Raw genomic sequence first — 23584 nt, forward strand, 5'->3', positions numbered from 1 at the left:
AACTTTTATGCATTTGTATGCCTTCTAACAAGGGTCAATTACTTCTATTTTCTGACAAGATAATTTTTTTCTTTTTGAGAATTTCGTATTGTTTCAACTAAATTTTTTAACTAATTATTGCATTTGTTGCGTTATCTTGATTTTATTTCTATATTGAATATTATACCAAACGTTGTAAATGTAGTAAGTTGTTACCAATCTATGAATTTTTGTACATTTGGATCTATATCAACAACAATTAATTAATTCTATTTTATGACTAATTTTGAGACATACAGAATATAATTTTATGCAGCTCTACTTACATTGTATACCTTTTGTATTGCCTCGACGCTGGGCAATTGGTTATTCAAGCTAACAAGAGTAACTCAGAGATTTATTTGAATAGTTAATTCAATAATTTTTTTATCGAAATAATGCCTAACTATGAGCCAATGGGCAATTCTTGAAAACCGAAAACCGAATTTCTGTACCATTGCGAATTTTTTAAAAACACGCGTTTTTGTGAGAATGTGCGATTTTTAGCAAAAAACGGAGCGTTGCATGAAAACGAAAAACGTTGGAAAGGTCATATTGACCTAAAATATAAAGGAAAGATGCTTAAATATGTCAGTTGTATCGATATTTATAATATTTTTTGTCGCACACGCGGTAGCAAAACGCTGCGTGCGCGTTGTCAACGGATATTTTTCACGACCTGTACGAATTTAAAACTGCTTCAACACACTTTCTTCATAGTTACTTCTTCAGAAACGTTTACAAAATCAGACGCCGTGGCCAGTTTTCGTGTTAGCTAATGAATTTTTCGTAAATATGAAAAATTATTGCGTAGAAAATACGTAATCCGGCATTTTGTTAAACTTTGTCGGTTGTTTAACACTATTTAGAGAAGCATAAAATATTACAGATATTGATAGTGACATATTCAAGAATCTTTGTTACTAAATTACTAATATGTCGAAGAAGCAGATGATATTATTGTTTTTCTGTAATTCGATTGGGCTTGACATGTAGAATTGTTTATTGGTAAGAACATTTCTGTATTTTCTACATATTTATTTGTACATCGAAACATTTTTAAGGTCTTAAGAAGTTTGACTTTCCATACAGCTATAAAAATGACAGTGCAAATTTTATTTTAAAAATACTATTTCCCTAAACGTTTAAATTATGAGAAAATATTATTTACTATTTACATTCGGATTCAGGTATAGAATACTCCATTTTAGATGAAGATTTAGAGAAAGATTATTTAATTACAACGGTATGTAGTGAAAATTTCGTTGGTTGCCTCATAATGAAGAAGACAATAAAATACCGTTCAGAAATAGAAATACCGTTACGGATATGAACGTATCAGATCCTTATATTATTAATAATGAATGAAAATTGTTTAATTTTTGTCGATGTCCACCTACACGTACATCAACAATTAGTGTGTATTCGATCGTAACAAAATTATTGCAGTAAATGCGGGCATTTATAAATGAAATTAATCTACAATATATTGTCGATAAAATTAGTTACATAATAAAATAAAAAGTTAAAGAATGAAAAGTTAATTCTATTTCAATACTATTTACTTGGAATGTAGCAAAATACTATTCTGTAGAATATTAACTTTTGGAATATATTATTTTTTTCATATTTTAATTAAATACTTATTTAAGAATTTCTTATTTTCTTCAATTTCTATGAGCATCGATTAAAATATATATTTGCAATATGTTTATTTACCGAATTCTGTATCACAGGAGAAAGCAAAAATATTTATAGTGTATTTATTATGTCAAAAACCTAGTTTCCACCAACCCTGTAATTGAGATTATAATTAATTTGGCAATACTTTGTAAAAATTTAATTAAAACGGAATGACTTTTTTAGAACTGGACTAAATTAGTTTAGGCGATATTTAGGCGATAGAAGAAATAACTACAATGCTATTTCCTAATTTTACTATTTCTCGGAATGACAACAAAATAGGAAGTTCTCATTTTTCTACTCTTCTATCAGAACTCATGTCGAAAATTCAAAAAATGCTTTTAGCCACTGACGACCAATAAATTTGAGAAATCTGCAGTTTTAAAAATCTTTTAATGCTGATAGCTTTACTTTCCATGAACCGGTTTCGATGAAATTTTTAGCGTGCCTATAACTTACCGAGATCTACAAACCCTTTTCTGTAAATGTTCGACATAGGCTCAAATAAAAAATTTAAAACACGAGAGCTTTCTATTTTCGTTTGTTATCTATCTATGGTCTAGTAGACTGATTCCTCTATAATACAAAACCAAAGAGTAGTTTAGTTGAGTTCTAAAAATGTTGTAGCATTCTGAAAACTATTCAAATATTAATTAGTGTCATTGTAATTAATTATGACCACAACTATACTGTGTTTGGTGCTATTTTAATCAACGAATCCAAACAAAATCAACGATGCAAGTTGCACACAAAAGAATCAAGAATGCAAAAGTTTTAATGTTGCGCTACGCTTGTACCAATGCTTCCATCAATGTGGTCGAGCGCGTTTAAAATGCGGAGAACATTTTCGTTAAGAAAACCGTTTCTTTAAATGACCTCAGGAATCAGCCTTCTGAAGCGATTCGTAACGTTTTTCGACATTCTATATAAGAAAAGTTCCGTGAGTCCAACGAGCGAATTGTCATTGTAGTCGCATCGCGGATTCGTGAGTAAACAGACCGATAACCGAAAAACATTTCAGCTCTCTGTCTCACTGAAATTCATTACACACGATTCTATTCGTAGTAGGACTTTTAAAGTTCTCATTTAATATTTCTTTCTGTGAAAACAAGCATTTTTAAAACAGCAGAAATGGATGCTCCTGGTTCTTGTTGCGTTTGCGGGAAGCCTGCGTACACTAGGTGTCATGAGTGCCAAAATGCATTTTATTGCGGCAAACCACATCAGAGAAAAGATTGGAGGAGACACTCTCAAGTCTGCAAACCATTCAAGGTAAGGCAAAATATTGTTATTTGCTTTCTACAGGATTGGTGAAAAATAGATTTTTGTCATAATAAATACACTATAAATATTTTTGCCTTCTCTTGTGATACAGAATTTAGTAAATAAATATATTGCAAATATATATTTTAATAGATGCTCATGGAAATACTATTCTTAAATAAGTATTTAATTAAAATATGAAAAAAATAATATGTTTGAAATGTTAATATTTTACAGAATAATATTCTGCTACGTTCCAAGTAAATAGTATTGAAAATGTAACGGTTCCATTCTTTAACTTTTTATTCTATCGTGTAACTAATTTTATCGACAATATAAATTAATTTCATTTATAAATGCCCGATAATAATAGCGGTAACGGAAAACGTTTGTTTTCTGGATAAAAAAGAAAAAAATAATTTCAAACATACCAGTGTTTTATTAATACCGTTGATATATTTGAGGAATTTCGATGTTATATTGTCAAAACGGATTTTTAATTTTACGGTATTTTTTAAACTTTTATCATTGAGACACTGAAATAGTTTCATTACGATCGAATTCACACTACTTCTTTAATAATATAAGGATCAGATACATTCGCAACCGTAACGATATTTCTATTTAGCATCAATTTTATTAATTTGTTCTTTTTTATAAACGGTATTTTGTTGTCTCCTTCTTTATGAGGTAATCAACGAAATTTCTACTTTGAACTACATACCATTGTAATTATGTGCCCTTCCGCATCATTATTCAAATAAAATACAGTATTTTATACTTGAATCCGAATATAAATAGTAAATAATATTGTCCCATAATTTAAACATTTAGTGAAATAGTATTTCCAAAGAGTATTTAGATATGCAAATATATCAATGTTTACTGTTTTATAGCGAGTTACTTAAAATTTTTCCGTACTCTGATTTTGAATGATACTAGATATACCCAGTATTGAAACTATAACACCTTGTTATTCATTATCCTTCAAAATGTCAAGGTTCATTTATTGAGATTTTATATTTGATATTACGTTTTTACATTTTACATTACAACTACAATTTGCCTCTTCGATATATTATAATTTCGTTGTATTCAAAATTAAATGTCAATACATACGTCTGAATCTTTACGAAATTATTTGTTAATGTTACGATTTTGCTCACAGAAGAGAAACTTTGCACAACCTCGTGTGATTATTTATTATTCATTGTTATTATTATTTATTATTCTTAAATAATGTTAAGTGCCGATGTGTGCTCGATGCGTGCACAATGCGAAGATATTAGAATTATCCATAGGGAAAATAAACTTGCGTTTAACTCAAAAGAGCGGGACACGTGAAAAATGCGTTAGAAAACAAGATTTATTATAAATAAACTGGAAATCGAAAATAAACATATGGCTGAATTAAATTTTTTTATTTTATTTTACAATAATACGAACTATAAAATACAGCGATAATTCTTTTAAAGCTATATTTTTTGCGTATGTCATCTTATTGCATCTAATAGTTCTTTTTCGAAATGGCCGATCTTAATAAATGTTATAGTAAACATATCTGCAAGATTTCCAAGTAATCGTTTTCGACACGTTTCGCATATCGTTTGCAGAAACGATTTTAAGGAAGACGAGTTTAAAGTTTTTTAAACAGAATTTTTCATATTTTTTTCTTAACTTATTACTAATCAGAAACAGTTTTTTTTTAAAGGGTAGAGCCTTTCTCATTTTATTCTTAACCCTTTGAACTACTATTTTAGATTATAAAGAAAAAATTGTTTTTCGCAATATTTGAAAGTATGCTGACCCCTTAAACTTCCATAAATTATCAGAGCTGGGTAATATTCGTGGAGAAAATATTTGAAATGCTATTTTAAATAATTGATTTTTTATAATTCGGTTAAAATAATACTTCAAGTATAATAAGATTTCACTGGATAAAATATTCTATTTTGATAATCCACAGTTAAAGTATGAAATAAATATTTGATTTGGATAACCTAGAACATGAAATGAAATAGTTTATTTTGGTAATCTAAGGTTAAATCATGAAAATATATATTTTATTGAAGTAACCTTTTCCTTTGCCGAAATGCAAAACGCGGCTTTGTTGACGAGTTATTAATGAAAAAAGATAGCTGCGCGCGGACGATTCTTCCTGCCCTTGCGCATGCGAGCCAGCTGACTGCAGCCAATCTCATTCCCGGGGCGCGACGGAAGAAGAGGTCTGCGCTCCGACTTTGAGCCGCGTTCGAAGTAATAAACAAAGATTTTAGAAATGTCCTATTAACACATTGTATGCGGGACGCGTACTAATACGTTTTCTGACGATTGATACTTGACCGCGGGTTACGTACTAGTACGGGTTAGTGTAACAACATGGTTTGTTATAAATATATTTTTTGTTTACAAAAATCTTATGGTTGTTATTTATATATTTCTAGTTATATATTTGTTTATATATATCAATATAAAATACGAAAAGTTGGTTAAAAAAATTAAATAATTTTCGATCTATTGAGATTTAACTGAATAACTAAATTTACGCGCAAAACGCCCGCTCCCGGTACAATTCCGCTGCAAAATGTACCCGCACACAATGTTTCACAACTATGTTGTAAAATCCATATACATACATGGACTACAACTTCTGGATTACAACATTTGCAACTGAATGGGTGAGTTTTCCATTAATAATATTTGTGACATTTTTGAAATTAATAGAAAATTCATAAAATCCTTGTTCGTTACTTTGATCGTTTGAACAATCTTTTATCATTAATAGCTCGTTAACAAAGCCGCGGATTGCATTTCGGCAAAGGAAAAGGTTACTTGAAATGGTCTCAGGAACCCCCCATTTCCCGATTTTTCGATAATTACAGATCACCCTGTACATGTCCAAAAGATTGCGTGCTATATTATGAGGAAAGATAGAATACAATGTTAACCTTGTAACTACTAAAAATAGTTAGATACCGTTGTATTTTGTTCTTCTTGACTAGCTCTTTGAATAAAATTCCGCACAATGCCAATTACTGCCCCCCTTGCTGTGTCCTCACTAAAATTTTACTTATGTTTGAGAACAACATTATTAACCCTTTGCACTCGATTGATGCTCCTGAGACAATACTAAAAAATGTTATACTATTTTTTAAAAGGATTTTCACTTTTTGTTCTTCTTCTGTAAGCCAGCATGTTTAATTTCCTACTCATCCAATAAAAACACCATATATGTAGATTGAAACATATGTCTTTGTTTTGGAATTGAAACAGCTTCGAGTGGCACGGATTAAATAAAAAATACTGAATTTCTTAAAAATAGTTTGATCTGCAAATTCATAACTTGATCAAAACTTTAACTTCCTTGAGACCTACAAAATGCGAAATGTAAATTTTTAATTTTCTGCCTTGATCTTGTTGAAAAACTTAAGAAACGTGTTGCAAATAAGAGCGTAAAAAATACAAAACCAATACAAAAAGATAAACTATTGTATTAATAAAACTCGTTGCCAAATTACAGAAAAACAATTATGTAATCGATTTCTTAGATACATTATTTTATTTAAGGTAATTCTGTATTTGAAGCAAATGTACGTCTTTCTTTCAGTTTCTGTACACTAAAAGTCGATTATGTTTTCATTTCTTTCTCGATTACTGAGCTCTCTCATGGTAAACCACGTGTTACATTTAGCCATACTTTTTTTGTATTCATGTGTGTACGCGTTTGTCACTTCAATACGGCTCGAAGGACCAAAATTATATATACGCGTTTGGTACAATGCCGTAGCGTTGAAGACGCTTGCTTGCTGCCATTCACACTTTATTAATACAACACTGCGTCAATATGATGTGCTATCATTTTGTGTCTGTCTATTTGTGTGTTTCCATTCGTCCTAAGAGAATATCTCGTAGAAATTCCAATGTAGATAGTACTCACATATTAGTAGAAGGTAGTCTTTCTGTATCATTGACACATTTCCTGTACCATAATTATAACGCAAGAAATTAAAGATAGCATGCGTGTGCTATTTTTTTCTTTGGCAGTGTACGTTGGAAATGAATTAATAACTAGTATTTGCGGTTTTGCATTCGAAACCATTGTAAAATGTAAATCCAAGATAATTTTGCTGACTTATATTATCATCATTTTATATCACAAAGTGCATTTTATAGATATTAAATTGAGTTTTGTGAATCATACAACAGTTACTCTTTTAACAATTTTTTAAAACTAAACTTTGATAATATAGATAATATAATCTTGGAACGTGATATAATAATTTTAATGGAATTAACTCCTTGCAGAGGCTTTACTAACACATCCCTCAAAAAATATTAAAATAGTTGCTAATTTAGTATAAATCGTAATTTTTCTTTCCGTTTAGGTATCATCTTACGTTTAGAATTAAGTGGCATGGCATTGTGTTGTCGAAAGTACATGTGATGTGTTCTCTTCACTTATGAAATTAGTTTATCCATTCATTCCATATTGTTCAGTGAAAACGGATGACGCCATTATGTAATACGGTATGTTTTCGAAGTATATGCACCACACTGTAATATGCATGCAATCAAATAGAATTAGAAGTAATAAATAAACCAATAAGACGGATGCGGAAATTAGTCCAGAGATCAATTAAAACACGCGGTGGATGTATAAAATTAAAGTCATATTTGAATATTGACATTGAATATAATTAACTTTGAAGTAAATTGAAGAAATTATAAAAATTTTTTATTAGTTTCCCAAAGTGATTTAATTTTGTGTGAGTGTTCTAATACTTTCGCAGGGGAATGTATGTAAACTCAAAATTGTATGTAAACATACATTGTATATGTATGTAAACTCGCTTTCAAAAGAAGCGAGAGCGGAGTGATCAGGTCGGTAAGAAAGAGCCCTGTAACGGGCGGCAAAGTAGTTTTGCAAGATAGAAGAAGAAGATCAGCAAAGATAGAGAAGCTACATGTCAAGAAGGAGGAGAGACATGGGATGGATAAGTATATCACAACAAAAGAAGCAGATGGGGTGGAAGTACAGAGGGAAGTAAGAGAAGAGGGAGAAAGTAAATTAAAGGAAAGGAGAAAGAAAAAGGGGTATACCTGAAATTAATAACGGAAGAAGGGAAGGAAAATAAACCTGAAAATGAAAACAGGTTACTCGTTGAAATGATGAGGGAAATGAGAGCGATCGGAGAGGAAGAGCAAAAAAATAAATCTGATTTGATGAAAGAATGGAAGGAGAGAACAGAATTAATGGAAAGGTCAAGGAAATTGGGAAGGGAAGGAAAAACAAAATTTTTGTTGAGGCCAAAGGGGCAAGAAACAAGGAAGGAGAGGTTGAAAGGAGAGCTGCCAAGAAGAGGAAAAGTGCTGTTTTGGAACGTAGCAGTAGTTGGAAGAAAAGACAGAGAATTTTGGAAGTACGTGGAGGAATTCCAGTTTGTAGGTTTGGTAGAAACGTGGGTGGAGGAAAAGGATTGTAGCTATTAAAATTTAAATCCAGTTTCAAAACTCATTCATCAAAGACAACGTATCTATGTATTAACGTATCAACAATAGTATCTAAAAAATTGCTTACCGAGCGAAAATTTCAAAATTTCATAATTATGGAGGATCGTTACACAGTTATTCGATTGAACTAAAATTTTGTACATATCGTTGTCTTCTTGATTGAAACAAAATAGGTGGGTGACAACTAAACTTTTAGAAAATTGAAAAATTAAGGCCACCCCTTTCCATAAAGTAGATTCAGTTATACAAGTAGAACAAAAAAATATATGCTATAAACAAATCATAAAATTGTGTAAAATAGAGATATGAGATGACATTAACGCGAAAATTCGTTGTTTGTATATATATTTTTAGTTATGTAGGCAACGTTTTATACTGAATCGAAAGTTTTTTGTATTTTGACATTTACACATATACTCTACTTTAATATACCGTAACAGATATTTTCCCTCCAATGTATATTTATTTAAACTCCTGCCGTACCATTTTCTTTACGACAACACTACGACTGGGATTTTTTCAATCGCACTAGTTTATTAGAAAAAAAGAAATTTTATATTTATTGTGTACTTACATCTGCTTGAATGTTTAAATATTAGTGACAAGAGAATAACATTTGATTTCTATTTAAACGAACGGATGAACGTTCATACCTAACTGCTTATTACTAGAAATCTCCATCACGATTCTGACTCGTTAAAGTACAAGTAGCAAGGGGTAAAATATGTATAGAGTAGAAGTCAAAGTCTTAGCAGTAGTCAAACACTTTCGTTTCTCACTGTATAATACGAACCACGAATGTAAAATAAATGAACTTGTACCGTGATTCACAACTTTTAAGCAGTATACTAAAGTGTGTAACTATCCGAAATTGAAGCAGAAGGTCGTATGCACAGAGCAGAAAATGGCTATCTAATAGTAAGTGAAGGATACATATGATACATAACATACCAAAACTTTAACCGTGTTTTTCTCGAAACTAAGTTTTCAAAAATGGTTTGTAGGATATTTCAGAACCTAACCAATCGACTGCTCTGCCACTTGGTACGTACATTTAGTACATTTAGAACTTTTTAGTTATTCGTAATTTTAAAGAACATGAAAAAAAATTGTAGAAATTTTGTATAAAAATAGCTATTATATTCATAATTTGTGTATACGTAAAAATCTATATTATATTACATATTTTCAATTTATATGTCGGATCGTCATCCCAAGCTAGTTTTATGTACATACTTTACAAATCTCGTTTATATTAGTTACAGATAATCCGGTTTGGCCTGAATCATTCAAGTATGCGAGGAAGACGTCGAAAAATACACTAAAAGCTATTTTTTAATTCTTTTTCATTCTCTATTATTGATTTCTTAAATTAAAGATTGTATTAAAATAAACTACGGAAACTTATAATCAAATCAAATGTGCAACCTTTGTTTTATTATCCTCCGACGTAACAGTAAGGTTTTAGACGCGTCAAACTGTCCTGCCGCTATAACTCAAAAGTGTTGTTGCTTGAAATTGATCAGAAAATTTGGTTTCAAAGTTAGTAGTAGACCCGGTCTTGGGCCGTCACTATGTGGCCACGAGGGATATCGACAGTGGAGAAATGATTATCAAAGAGGCCCCACTGTTCTCTGGCACCGGTTGGTCTCCCTTTCCTACGTGTTTGGGGTGCTCCGGGATCTTGGAAAAAGATAGTGCTGTACCTTGCCCGAAATGTGCATGGCCTCTTTGTTCCGTCTGCACGGAGCATGGTCCGGAATGTTACTTCATTTCTAAACGAAGTACTGGAAAGGTAATTATCACATTGAAGAAATCAAATCCTAACACACTCTTATTATATTGTTTCGAAAGTTTCCAGCCATTCTACAAGTAATATATTTATCATTAGGTTAGACTAACAATAATAATAGGTACTGAATAATAATAGTACTAGTATGATATAATAATAATAATAATGTAAGTGTAACATTAATATTAAATATTTGAAATTTTAAGTATTTTAATATCAATATTATATTAGCATAATAATAATTATGTAATATAGTATAAATAATATAATAGTAATCTATTATTCACATTTTAACAATTTTCTGTTATTAACATTTTACCGACGGCTAGCCGATAAATTGGCTCTTTTTTAACTCCGTTCCAATCCGATCATCCAATGTTAGAATTATCTGTTATTTCAATACTGTTCACCACAGCTCAAAAGCGAATCATATACGAAACGATTAATCGAAAAAGATGATACATGGCACTTTGTCCTAAGTAACTGTTTTATCATCCGAACATTTACATTACTCTGCTTATCCTGGATAATCGAGGTTCTACCGTATTCAGAAATCACTTAATTACTGTTACTTGATCGATGTTACAGAAATCAATCGCCGACTTCAGTTTCGAAAGCGATACTTCTCAATGTATGGATGTTGTAAAAGTATTAGCTATGAAATCAGCCAGGCCACACGTATATAAAAAATTCATGATGCTCCAGAGTCATTCTGATAAAGAGATAATAAAGGATTTGAGCGTAAAAATTGAAGAAGACATCAGAATAATGTTCGCTGTGGACGATGTAACCAGCGAAGAAATTACAAAAATCATGGGAATCCTGAAGGTACATTACATAAGAGAATTTTACAGCGTTTACAATGCGCATAAGAAATTAATAAAATCAAAGTTGAAAGGTGAATATTACCTACAATATAGGTAGAAAAGAAAAAATGGAGACGCTTCATAAATTATTTTTGACAATTTTTTCCATTCCATGTTACCACCGCTCAACTTTGGTTTATGAGTACGTTACAGATTTTATGCATTCATGGCAAAATGAGTAGATGAATTACAAACCGGTGAATACTTTAGAAGAATTTTAGTGCGTATTTTGGAGGGATACCTGTCATTGCTCGAGATGGCACATGGTGGGTGTATAGGAGAGGGAAAGGGATACTACTTCATTTTCATATATGATTATTTTAGATTCGTTTTTTAAATGCTGTACATGTGTGATGTGTCGATAGGCGTTACAAATGAAAGGACGTAGTACGTTTATAAAACTCAAACGAACTTTATTAATATGTGATACAGCGATGTCGTATGGTTTCCATCACGACAAGATCACGACTCGGAATAAGAATAATCATAAGACTGAGAATAAAACTGAGAGAGATGACTCTTGCTCCAATTATTTATATGAGTTTTCCCAAAAAGGCCACACCTATTCGGAGACTTGCGGGTGGTAACTTTCTCTATCCAGTTTTAGCGGGGGAGAAAGGTGTTGCCCTGATTATTTCGTTGGGCTGCGCTGGCCGTTCGCGGCTGGCGACGTTTCGTCAGCTAGGTCTGCTGCACGCGTGAAAGTAATAAAAAAGTAAAGAAATAAAGTCATTTCCGTACTTGCGAACACCAAGAAAGGTTTTTTTCGCCAAATCGATTTTCCAATATTGAACACTTTAGGTAAAAACAGTACTGTTCCATCGCTTTTTGATCTCTTCAAGACTTCAATTCTTGTTGAAAGAGAAAGTATGTTTCTCTAGTGATGTGAATTATTTAGAAAATTACAGAAAATTACAAGCCATATTTTTAATTACAAGACATCTGCTATCTGCGCGTGACCAAATTCCTGTAGGAAGAAGTTCCCGTAATTTTCACCGTCACAGTCTTTCCCTCATTGTCTATAAAAGATCCTTCGGCCACACAGGATTTGGATACTCCAAAACATTCGAAACATGTTTCATTCATTCCCTATTTTATGACTTTCTCTGTCGACCATTCTGGCTTTCGCCATCACATTATTCATTCGCATGACTTTCAAAATATTTCTGTAATGATTTAAAGACATTATTTTTAATATTTAAAAGATATTTAAATCAAAATACATATAAAAATAGTTTTACGGTATCTCTTACTTTATCGGTTCTCTAACTGTATATCTTCATTATTACAACTCTGCGTAACATCTTTTACATTGCAATTAATTAATTTAGTTTATAAGACTTCCGTTTTCAATACATTAAAATCACGTTTATATTTCATCACTTTTTATGTTGTGAAAATTTTATGTAATTTTGTCACTTTTTATGTTATGGAAATTTTATATAACTTTATCTTTAGCGAGAACGTTCTCTGCAACTTTATTATCAAAGTACATTCACGAAACAACACGGACCAATCACAAAGCGATTAAAACTAGCGCTCCGCACTAGTTAGTGCCGGATCAACTCTGAAAATTATTTCAAATCACCTGAAGATTTGCTTACATATGAAAGATTATTTTTCTACAAATTCGGAAGCAAAATGTATACCCCTCAGTAATAAAGTATACTTCGAGAATTTCACATACTATTTTAAAAATTAACAACTAATGCAACCAACTTACAATATTTCAACATTTCAATATCTTCACGTCTTTATCAATAAAGAAATAACACTTTCCAACAAATAGGAAGTCCCACTTTACTATGTCCTTCGACAATTGCGGAAACGAAATTTGAATGAATGAATAAATTACAGATTAACGCATACGGAGTTCCATCGCCCGAGCATACACACCTCGCAGTTTATGAATTATCTGCGATGATTGAACATAATTGCAAAGCTAACTGTTCGAAAAGAGTCGGGTCAGACAATCGTCTGTATATCCGCGCCGAGGTAGCCATAAAAATGGGTAAATTAACATTCATTTACATAATTTGAATATATTGGGCATAACATTTAAATGAAAACACACAATATCTATATTATTTTTGGTTGTGTGGAAACAAATACTCTGAAAAAGATTTCGTTTAAGATCACTGTTTCTAACATTTGAATGCTCTCAATATTTCTGTTTAATGATAGCTTGTATTGCCGCATAGTCGATATCATTGCAGAAAATATATATTTATATCTACAAAGAATTAAAATATTGAAGTGCGACTATATACAAATTTTTTATTTTCTGTAATGTTATTAGAGTACATGCGTTGCAATCTTTTACTTTATACCATATTATTAGGTCGTTCGGAAAGTCGTTTCGTTTTTCTCTTGGTGGAAATGAAACATAATAGATTACTAAACAAAATCTATTGTAAAGAATCAAACAAAATTTTTAGCAAACAAGACTTACTATATCAGTTGTCCAAATATGTAATGATTATGCAGCTTAAGCGTGAAGTTGGCTGTGAAAAAATTAAGTCTTTTCTTGGGAAAAACGAAATTACTTTCCGAACAACCCAATATATGGTTAATTCTTAAGATAAACCATATATTTAAACGAATTTTAAAATCTTTGTAAAATTTTAATTTTTCATTCATGCCTTACAATCAAATGATCCTAATGATAATCAAATAAATTGTGCATGGTTTCCAATATAAGAGAAGCGTAGTACTTTTTCCTAGAGAATGCCACATTAAAACATGTTGAGTGATCGTATACTTTAAAAAGATAATGATTTTGAACAAGTTCTGTTAAAGTAATATATACCACTTCAAGTGGCGTTTTACTCCGAGTTCCTATGTTTATCAATAATTGGTAGAGATGTTTATCTGTCCACCCTACGCATTGCAACAATATATTAATATGATTGTTGCAAAAGATAAACGTAACGTTTCACTCTCTGACAATTGTAAAAATAATTTTAATAATTTAGTTGAGTTACTTGACGTGGTTTTCATTTTGTTATTCCTTGAAAAATATCAATGCTTTGGTTTGCTATTATATTCTGTATTTCAGGAGATCACATTTCTGTCTGTTACGTCAATTCATTATTAGGTACTGAACAGAGGAGACACTTTCTCAAAACATTCTATTTCTTTGATTGCATTTGTGTGCGATGCAAGGACCCTACAGAATTTGGCGTAAATATAAACGCTATAAAATGCAAGACAAGGTAAAATACTTTAGATTCAGTAACATATAATATGTTATCGGCACAGTTTAGATATTGTCCTATCTTGTCCTATACGATATACCATTGTTAGGTATTCTTTCAATGTATATAAATCTTTTAAAGTAACTTTTTCCTTAGCGTAAATACAGTCCATATCTTTATTTGTGAGTTATTAATGAAAAACTGACGATTGAAGAGATGGGCTCTCTAACGCAAGACGGCCAAGCCAACGAACAGACAAAGCCAAGTGACTATGTTTTGTCAATAACTTGTAAACAATACCGTGAATTGAATTTACTTAAAGGAAAAAGTTACTTCAAGTGATATCAGAAACCTCTCATTTTCTGACTTTGAGTAACTTTTGGGATACCCTGTTTAAAAGTTTAAATTTTAACGTTTATCTTAAAATAGAACGTCCCAAAAGCTGAAAATAAGAGAGTGAAACAGTTTTGAAATTCGTGTTCAACGCACAAAAGTTTACAAGAATCGTTCATGAAAGTTTATTTAAAATTTTTACAAATAAGTTAACGGTTAACTAATTGACGATTTATTTATAGTAACTGTTCCGGATACGTTTTGCCGAAAACATTCCTCGTAACAGACCCACTCCCATACACCTGTAAAACGTGTAATTCATCGGTGAGCTACGAAGTGGTAAGCGATATGTTGAAAAATATTGGCGAGGAGATTACGAGAATAAAGGAAACCGGCCCCAGTGCATGTGGAGAATTTCTAGAACGTTACAGTAACATTCTACATTCGAATCATTTTTACAATATCGACGTTATATTGTACTGGGTTAATAACACCAGCCTAGAAGACCTAGGGAGCACTAATAGAAGTATTCTGTGCGATTGGCTCAAAGCATGCAAGAAGCTTAATATTTTACTTCGAATTATCTCACCTGGTAACTTAATATAATTATAATTTATAATTAGAATATAAAATTATAGTAGCTACCGCAGTAAATGTCATTACTGTGTCCTCGAACATTTCGCGTTAAAATTATGAAAAAATATTTATATTCACTAGATTCGTGATACTTACAATTTCATTACATTTATACCATTTATAATACTTAGAAATATCTAAATTTTACGATACTTAACACTATAGTGATATTCTACAACAACGACTTCAAATTATTTGAAATCGGCGTGTTACGAGACTGATACTGTATAATGCAACGCGGATGAAAGTAAGGATATCTACAGGGTGTTCAAGGTTTTAAAGCTTAAACTTTATCAATATATCCTATGGCACTAAACAAGAAAAAAATGTTATGTTAAGATCGATCATTCAGAGCTTTATTAAAAAGTTACAACAAAATTACAAAATATAAATGAAATAGTATCCGACTTGCAGTTACTATGAGCATTGGCTCAAGTAGATCTATATTGATATGGTCACTTCTACTAGCAAGTGCTATTGCTGACGAAAATTACTTTAATAATGTTAAATGATCTCAGGTAGTAATTACTGCTTACATAAACACACTCAATGTAAATATTTCTGATTTATTTGAACCAGTGTACGGAATAACAGAAAGTCGATTACTATTACGTTTGAATTCTGTATTTTTGTTGGAATGTTTTGTGCCATAGAATATATTGAGAATGAAACTTGAAATACCTTGTATAAACACGGGCATTGCAAAGATAACAATCGATGGTAAGTGTGAGTGTGGGGAAGTGCAGTAAGAAAATTAAATGAATGGGAAAAAGAAAGAGATTAGGATAAACAGGGGGAAACTGAAGTTATAGAGAAAAAGAAGAAATCGGAGAAGATGATGCTGATGGAAATTTCTACAATGAAGGGTGGGCAGGGACAGGGTACAGGAACAACTAAAAAAAACGCAACAAGTAAAGAAAAAGGGAAGAAAATAAAAGAAGGCAGAGAACGCGGAACCGGAAATGACGGTAATGGAAGAAAGAATTTTAAAAAGCATTCAAGTCCAAGAAATAGAAATAAGAAATAAAATTATGAAAGCATTAGAGCGTTCTCGAAAGATTCAGGAGGATCTATAACAAGAATTGAGATGAAATAAGGAAAAGTAGTATTAATAGAAGATTTATTACGGTTAACGTAAAGAGGTCATTTCAAGTAACCTTTTCCTTTGTCAAAATGCAATCCGCGGCTTTTGTTAACGAGTTATTAATGAAAAAAGATACCTGCGCACGGACGATTTTTCGTGCTGCTGAGCATGCAAGCCAGCCGGCTGAAGCCCGTCTCGCTGACAAGATAGACGGCCGCGTATCGGCTATGAGCCGCGTTCGTGCATCGAACAAGAATTTCATGAATTTCTTATTAATTTGAAAAATTTGAAAAATTTCACAAATATTATTAATGAAAAACTTACCAATTCAGTTGTAAATGTTGTAATCCAGAAGTTGTAATCCACGTATGTAGAACGGCACAGATGACACTAACTTTCATTTTCACTGCGCTATTATTCCACAGAATAGTCGCATATTCTATAATATTCGCAGAATAGTCGAGAGTGAAAGTCATAAAATAGGGAATGAATGAGACAGATGTCTCGAGTGTTTTAGAGCATCGGAGGATCTTTCGCAAGCAATGAGGGAAAAGACTGTAACCGTGAAAATTACGGAAACTCCTTCCTTCAAGTGACCGTGGCATCTTTGCCTAAGGACTGCAGTCCCTGCGTGGGACAGCCCGTGTGTGGCCAAATTTCTGTAGGAAGGAGTATACGAACTGAAAAAGTGGGCACTGAGGTACGAAGAGCGTACATATACCTTCATACCATGTATGTATACTTTTTTTTCATACTTTACATGAGATACACTTATTAATCGAGTATCTGGCAACGCTGCAGGCCTGAAGCAGTTGACTATCATGAAATAAAACACCTCCGACAAGACGATACTGTGTTTTGTTTTAAGATTTGTAAAATTTAGAGAACAAGAGACGACTTCTACTTGATAGCATTCCGTACCTCAGTGTCAACTAGTCAGTAATGCGCTCCGTTCACAACTATCACATTTTGTCACAAGCGCTCCGTAGCGAAAGGGTTAATAATTCTACAGCCACAATGAAGCTTCACTTGAAGGCACTCGCAGCTTCACTAGTTCTAACAAGCCGTAAAACCTTTCGTTCATCTTATGATGATAATTTTTTGGTTCTTCTCCAACATGTAATATTATAATTTTTTTAGAATTTTTATAGGTATATGAAACTGCTACATGTAAATATATTGCTAGAACGATCCACATAAACACTCCTTTTACAGGCCGGTGCAAAACCAAATCAATCCACTTTTTTGCCATTATTATATGAAACTTGTGGTTATTGATTCAATTATGCTCCTTACAGTAAGTTTGGAATTAAGAAACACAAGAAAAGAACACCAAAATTGGAAGAAGGAAGGAAAACCGAGTAGATATTATAACCCAAGAACTACGGAAAAATTGCTGATTGAAAGGAGCACGATTTAACAAAGAATAAAAGAAAATACAACTTGTGATAAAAGAAAATGCTAAAAAGAAAAGATATCCAAATATGTGATTTAAATGAATGTAAAACAATGAATGTTAAATATACTGTTTAATTTAAAAAAATACAGCAACAGAAATAACAAAGGAAGTTACATCTTAACACTCAAACAAATTATCAAAGGATCAATCCATCGAGATCTTCAATTTCACATATTTGTCAGACATTTTACAATGAAGATGTTTTAATACAAAGTTGTGATAACTTTATTCGTTTTATAGATAATTTACTGGAACGAATCATAGGAAGTGTGATTAAAAATTCATGTTTTATTGAAATTTTTATAGAAAGAATATATTGTATTATACTTTATATATACTGTAGTTACTTTATGCGACAGACGGGAAATATTTAAGCCATGTCTAATTATATTATTTTTCAGCTGATGTTGATATACGAGGGTCATTACTTAAATTCATTTGCACGACCCTTACTATGACACACTTGCAAAGAAACTTTGGGGTGAGTGTTTAACAATATTATGCTACAGATAAAATTTCTGACTATACTGTAGAAAACAACCCTGTACATGATAGGAGCCTGTCACGCGTCTGCCTCCACTTCCAAGCGTCCTTTTGACGAAGGAATTTTGAACGATTTTTGACTTTTGAACCCTTGTCGCAATAGCAACTGTTGTGTTTCTGCCGGTCTTGTATTTCCAGATCAGGGCTTTCAGCGTACTGACCGCTTTACTACTTTCTTCCAGGAAAGTAGGAGTGGGAGAATAACTCATCCACAAATGGGATCGGATGATGCCGATGAATATTCATTGGCAATTCATTGAAATCGTCTAATTTCATTTGTGATGTCCCCTCTTCGCCACTTAGAACAGATTTCGAGCCCAACATTGGTCAGCATTGGTTACACTAAGCCACTAATAGCCACACTGGCCTTGAGTGAAAATTCCACGTACGGTGAGGTTGCTGGAAGGCCCGTTCCGGAGTCCACCTTGAATTGTCGCGAGCGGTTAAGATTCTAATAATTTTGCGGCAAGGATTCAAACACCATAAACAAAACAATAATGGGAAAATTGATATACGAAGGAAACGTAGTAAGAAATGAAATAGGAACTGTTCATGGGAAAAGAACTTATACTGTATTTTAGAAATAGCAAATTCGTTCAAAATCCCTATATAACAAAAATCATCATCAAAAATAATTTCTCGTCTCAGGATGCATCAATTGGAGGGGTGTTACAAACAGTATTCGCAGCCTGCAGTCACTTAATAACTAACTTCTAAGAGTAAGATTAGGAAGGGGGAAATTACTCCTCATTTTATTAGGTTCTGTCCAGGATTCGCAACGAAATAATTAGGTTTGGCTTCGAAAACATAATTCTGAACTATCATCGCAACGTTCAGAATTATAATGTTTACCCGTTAACACGCCACACCGCTGTATGGGACTCCTGGTGCATGCCTATCCCAACTTCTTCAAAACCAGATTTGACTCATTTCTTTGCAACATCCTACAATACGTCACATGTGTCATTGGACAATATCGCCCGCACTCTCATATTCATTCCCTAATTTTAAGGGGTAAATGTCAAGTATTGATTGTTCTTAAGAACAATCACCCGAAGAATATGTTGTCACTTTCAATTTTTATAAATTCGTAGGGACAAACTTAAAAGTTCGTAAAATTCCGTAGATTTGCTTTTAAAAAATCATAAATCATTCGATCATGGTGCCAGGTATACAAGCATGAAAAGTGTTCCATACCATCCTCAATAGAACCAAAAAATATCTATTGGTACGTTGCCAATCTAGGTAGTAAATGTCATTATATCCGTTCGGCGAACTTTTTTATTAAAATATAAACAAGAAAGAAGAATATCAAATTCAATATTTCTTATTTAATAAATAGAAAGTTAATTATGCTCGAGAACAAACTAAAGACACAACAATTAGTTGCCCCACTATAGTAACCGACACCCACACTAGTATACTCTCCTTCGTTTCTAAAAGTCATCAATCTTACATTTTTCTAAAAGTTCTTAAGGATTATAATAACATAATAAAAAGTAGAAATTCTATCCATATTTTGAAACATTGTTTTTCATACATTCACTCACACAAATACTCTTATGTAACAATCAGCTACAAACAAAAATGTTTGTAAGAATACGGATATTTTTGAGCTAGAACTGTTTCATATCGTGTATTTTACTATTATTACTCGTATTATATTTTACGCATAGTAAATCAATATTCTGAGATTGATTACGTTATCGGACAATATAAATAACATTTTTAAGGTGTAACAAAGTCGATGATAATCTTACACCTCCCAAAAGCGCGTTCCATAATAACGGGTACTTTTGCTGCATGATATTTTGTTCGGACGGACAAATGGACGGTTTGGAAGAGGAAAACTGCGAGCCGAGGAACCCCCCACGTAGCGAGAAATGTTATATTAGATCGAATCATAAATAACTTTCGATGATGCTAGGTATAATCTATTTTTTTGTATTTGATTACAAATACGTACAAATACGCTATGAGTCACCGGGTCGAAAAAGGTTTCGCTTCCACTAAGCAGATAAGGCTTCAAAATAAATAAAAAAATCAGAATAAATGTCTAATAACAGAATATTTTATTCTAAGACGTACATAATCATATTTTAATTTCTACTGATAACAGGTTTATCGTTACAGTAAAATGCATCTTTTACTTAATTTAAACGCATGTTATATAATACCTACTTAAGTATTATTCAACATTATTCATAATAATTACATATTAATATTAAATAATATTATATTTAAATGGATATTAAAAATATTTAAAAATATTCTATTACAATATGTATTAATTTCATTTGTGTAAACTTCACAAATTTTATTTTCAATCATGTAAGACAATTTTTTAGTTTATCAGACGTTTATTTCTATTGAAAAATTACTAACGCAGCCTATTTTTGCGCAATGTTTTCCTACAAAATTATTTCATTTTGAAAAATAGTTTATCAAATACTGCATCGTATTATTATTTTTAAAAATTTGAAATTTTGTAATGGTATTTAAATTTAAGTAAACAGGAACAATGTTATCATTTGGTTACATCTTCGTCTTTTTTTACAGGAAGCAAAAGATCTTTTAACTGAAGCTCAACAACTACTAAAATACAATTGATATTCAAAATTGAGTATTAACAGCAAGCCAGACGCATGAAATTTTGGAATCCACTAACAATTGTCATCTGAATATAAATTAAAAAAGATTTTAAGCAATTATAAAACATCTGTTCCAGAAAGAATAACGAAAAACTGATAATTACAAAACAAAAAATTCGTTACAAAACAACCACAACTTTTTAAAGTGGCAGTTAGAATCTTTTTTTACATTTGTCTTTACTATTATTAACGAAAACAATATCGCATAATGAATTACTTTACATTTTTAGCCAATATCTTTAGGAGGAGATTTTAAACATGAGTGTTCCGTATATGTACTCTGTATTGTGTTCTCTGAACTTTCTATAATCCTCAAGAGAACTTTATGTTGTGTGTTTACTTTATGTTTTTAACTCTTATTTTTGGAAGGACGGTTTAAGCATGCGCGTTCTTTACATATATATACTTTTTGTATTGTATTCTATGTATTTTCTATAACCCTCAAGAAAACTTTATGTTGTGTGATTACTATGATTACTTGTGTAATTACCTTATGTCTTTTATCATTATTTTTGGAAGAACATTTTATCTCCTGTATTGTGTTCGATGTATTTTTTATAATCTTTAAGAGGGTTTTATCTTGTGCGATTAATATGATTACTTATGTCATTACGTTGTGTCTTTAACCAATATTTTTGGAAGAACATTTTTTATAACTCACAAGAGTACTTTATTTTGTATGATTACTATCAATACTTGTGTAATTACTTTATGTTTTTAGCAAATATTTCTGGCAGGAAATTTTAAACACAAGTATTGTATATATATTTTTTCCGTATTGCATTCTATGTATTTTCTATAATATAATGTATTTTCTATCATTTTTATACTTCTACTAATAATAACTTTTTATCTTCATTACTTCATTTCGTACCATATTTTAAATTTTACATCTTATTCCTTTACTCGTTAAAGTATCTACCAAACTATTCAGTTCTCGAACGGGGCTCGAGAATAAATTGTTGCACCCAATGGTGCATTAAAAAGTATACAGTTCTATCTAAAAAGATACAAATGACTTTAGGATCCTCGAAACACCACCACTTACAGAGTACACACACATATCAGATAATGCATCGTCTGATAAAATTTAAGCCTGCCTAATAAATTTTGTTCTATCTTCAGCCATTTAGAAGACATGGCTTCGTTCATTTGCGTAAAGTATCGTGTGTCGCGTGTGGTATCATCAGGTTATATTTACAGGATGTCCCAACATAAGTGAAATTTGTTGTAACTTCCAAACGGTACCTACAGACATTTTTTCATAATTTTTTATATATAATGTCACTGTAACAAAAATTTCAATTGTTTGATAGTTGAATACAATGCAACAGGTATGTATCGTTCCTACAAGAGTACTATTACGATAATAATTTTTGCAGTAAAATCGACGGAATTTATTTCTACATATTTAAAAAATGTCCCACAGTATCCATAATTCCGGCCATTCTGCATGTCTGAAATAAAAAAAAAACCTTAAAGTTCCTTAAGTAGCATGGATTTAACTAACAGGTACCAGAATAAAAAATACTTTGAAATTCGATTACACTGTCCGACACGATTTTTAATTTCTTATAGCCATTATGAGATCTTTATAAAACATCTCTCTCTAAAGAAGAATCCGGAAACCGAATTGCTCTACCTTCTTGTACAAGAGTTTGTTGGTCCGGTGTATCACACGTGCACGACGTTTTGCCGCTAAATACTGCATCTCGTACTTCTCGCGTCTTGACGGGGTCGAAACTATACGTAATTAACACCGATGAAGGGATCCTGTTGGGGCGTCACGGCGTCGATCAGTAATAGCGACGAACTATGACGCTATAGGTGTGGACTGTATTAAAATGTTGCCTTGGAATTTCACTCACTTTATTATTTAGCCTACTATAATACACTTTTGCTCTCAGGTTTAGAATTCTACACTAATTCGTGGTCTATGTTCTATTTGATTCTATGGTTTACTTGATTCTATAGTCTAAATGATTCTATGGTCTAAATGTTTCTAATATTTTGACCTCGTACGAGCTTTTACGAAAGCTCGGTCGCAGGAAGAAGTTGGTGGAAGTGGTAACAAATCTAAAGTGGGGATCGGAAGAAACTCTATGGTAGGGGTTGGTTTTCGCAACGTTTGACAGGGATTTCCTCCAGGTCTGAATGAAGCGTAAAAATAGCTGCTAGCGGAACGGTCGCGAGCCTGCCTTGGGCCTTCAGGCCTCTGTCCGCGGAGCCCCTTTGGAAATCCCCGAGTTTTATGATGCCAGCGTTCGCTATTGAGACCGAGAACAAGAGATTGTAAACCGATTACCATGCGTCGCGCGAAATACTAAAATTACTTGATGGTTCGGTTCCTTAAAAATAGCATTTTACCATTACTAGCATCATAAACTATAATTTGTCTTCATTGTTTGAAGATCGTCCTTGGGGCCCTGTGCCCAGGACTCAACAGATCCAATAGGGCATAACGTTGTGTAAATATTTTAAATTTATTTAGTATTTCAGTGTCTATCTTGTATGTCATACGTATACAATCGAGTCGAAATCCCTCCCA

The 23584-nt window shown here is 32.1% G+C and overlaps 1 protein-coding gene across 1 annotated transcript; it reads left to right on the forward strand.

Moving 5' to 3' along the window:
• The first annotated feature begins 2832 nt into the window (after nt 1-2832).
• On the forward strand, nt 2833-20995 carry LOC144471988 (SET domain-containing protein SmydA-8-like). Its single transcript, XM_078184616.1, has 8 exons — nt 2833-2973; nt 10019-10270; nt 10856-11095; nt 12991-13144; nt 14192-14348; nt 14906-15255; nt 18244-18323; nt 20945-20995. The coding sequence occupies exons 1-8, from the start codon at nt 2833-2835 to the stop codon at nt 20993-20995; spliced, it is 1425 nt and encodes a 474-aa protein (XP_078040742.1).
• Nucleotides 20996-23584: the final 2589 nt, after the last annotated feature.

Source organism: Augochlora pura, chromosome 7 (assembly GCF_028453695.1).
Source record: "Augochlora pura isolate Apur16 chromosome 7, APUR_v2.2.1, whole genome shotgun sequence".
NCBI classification, from domain to species: Eukaryota; Metazoa; Arthropoda; class Insecta; order Hymenoptera; family Halictidae; genus Augochlora; species Augochlora pura.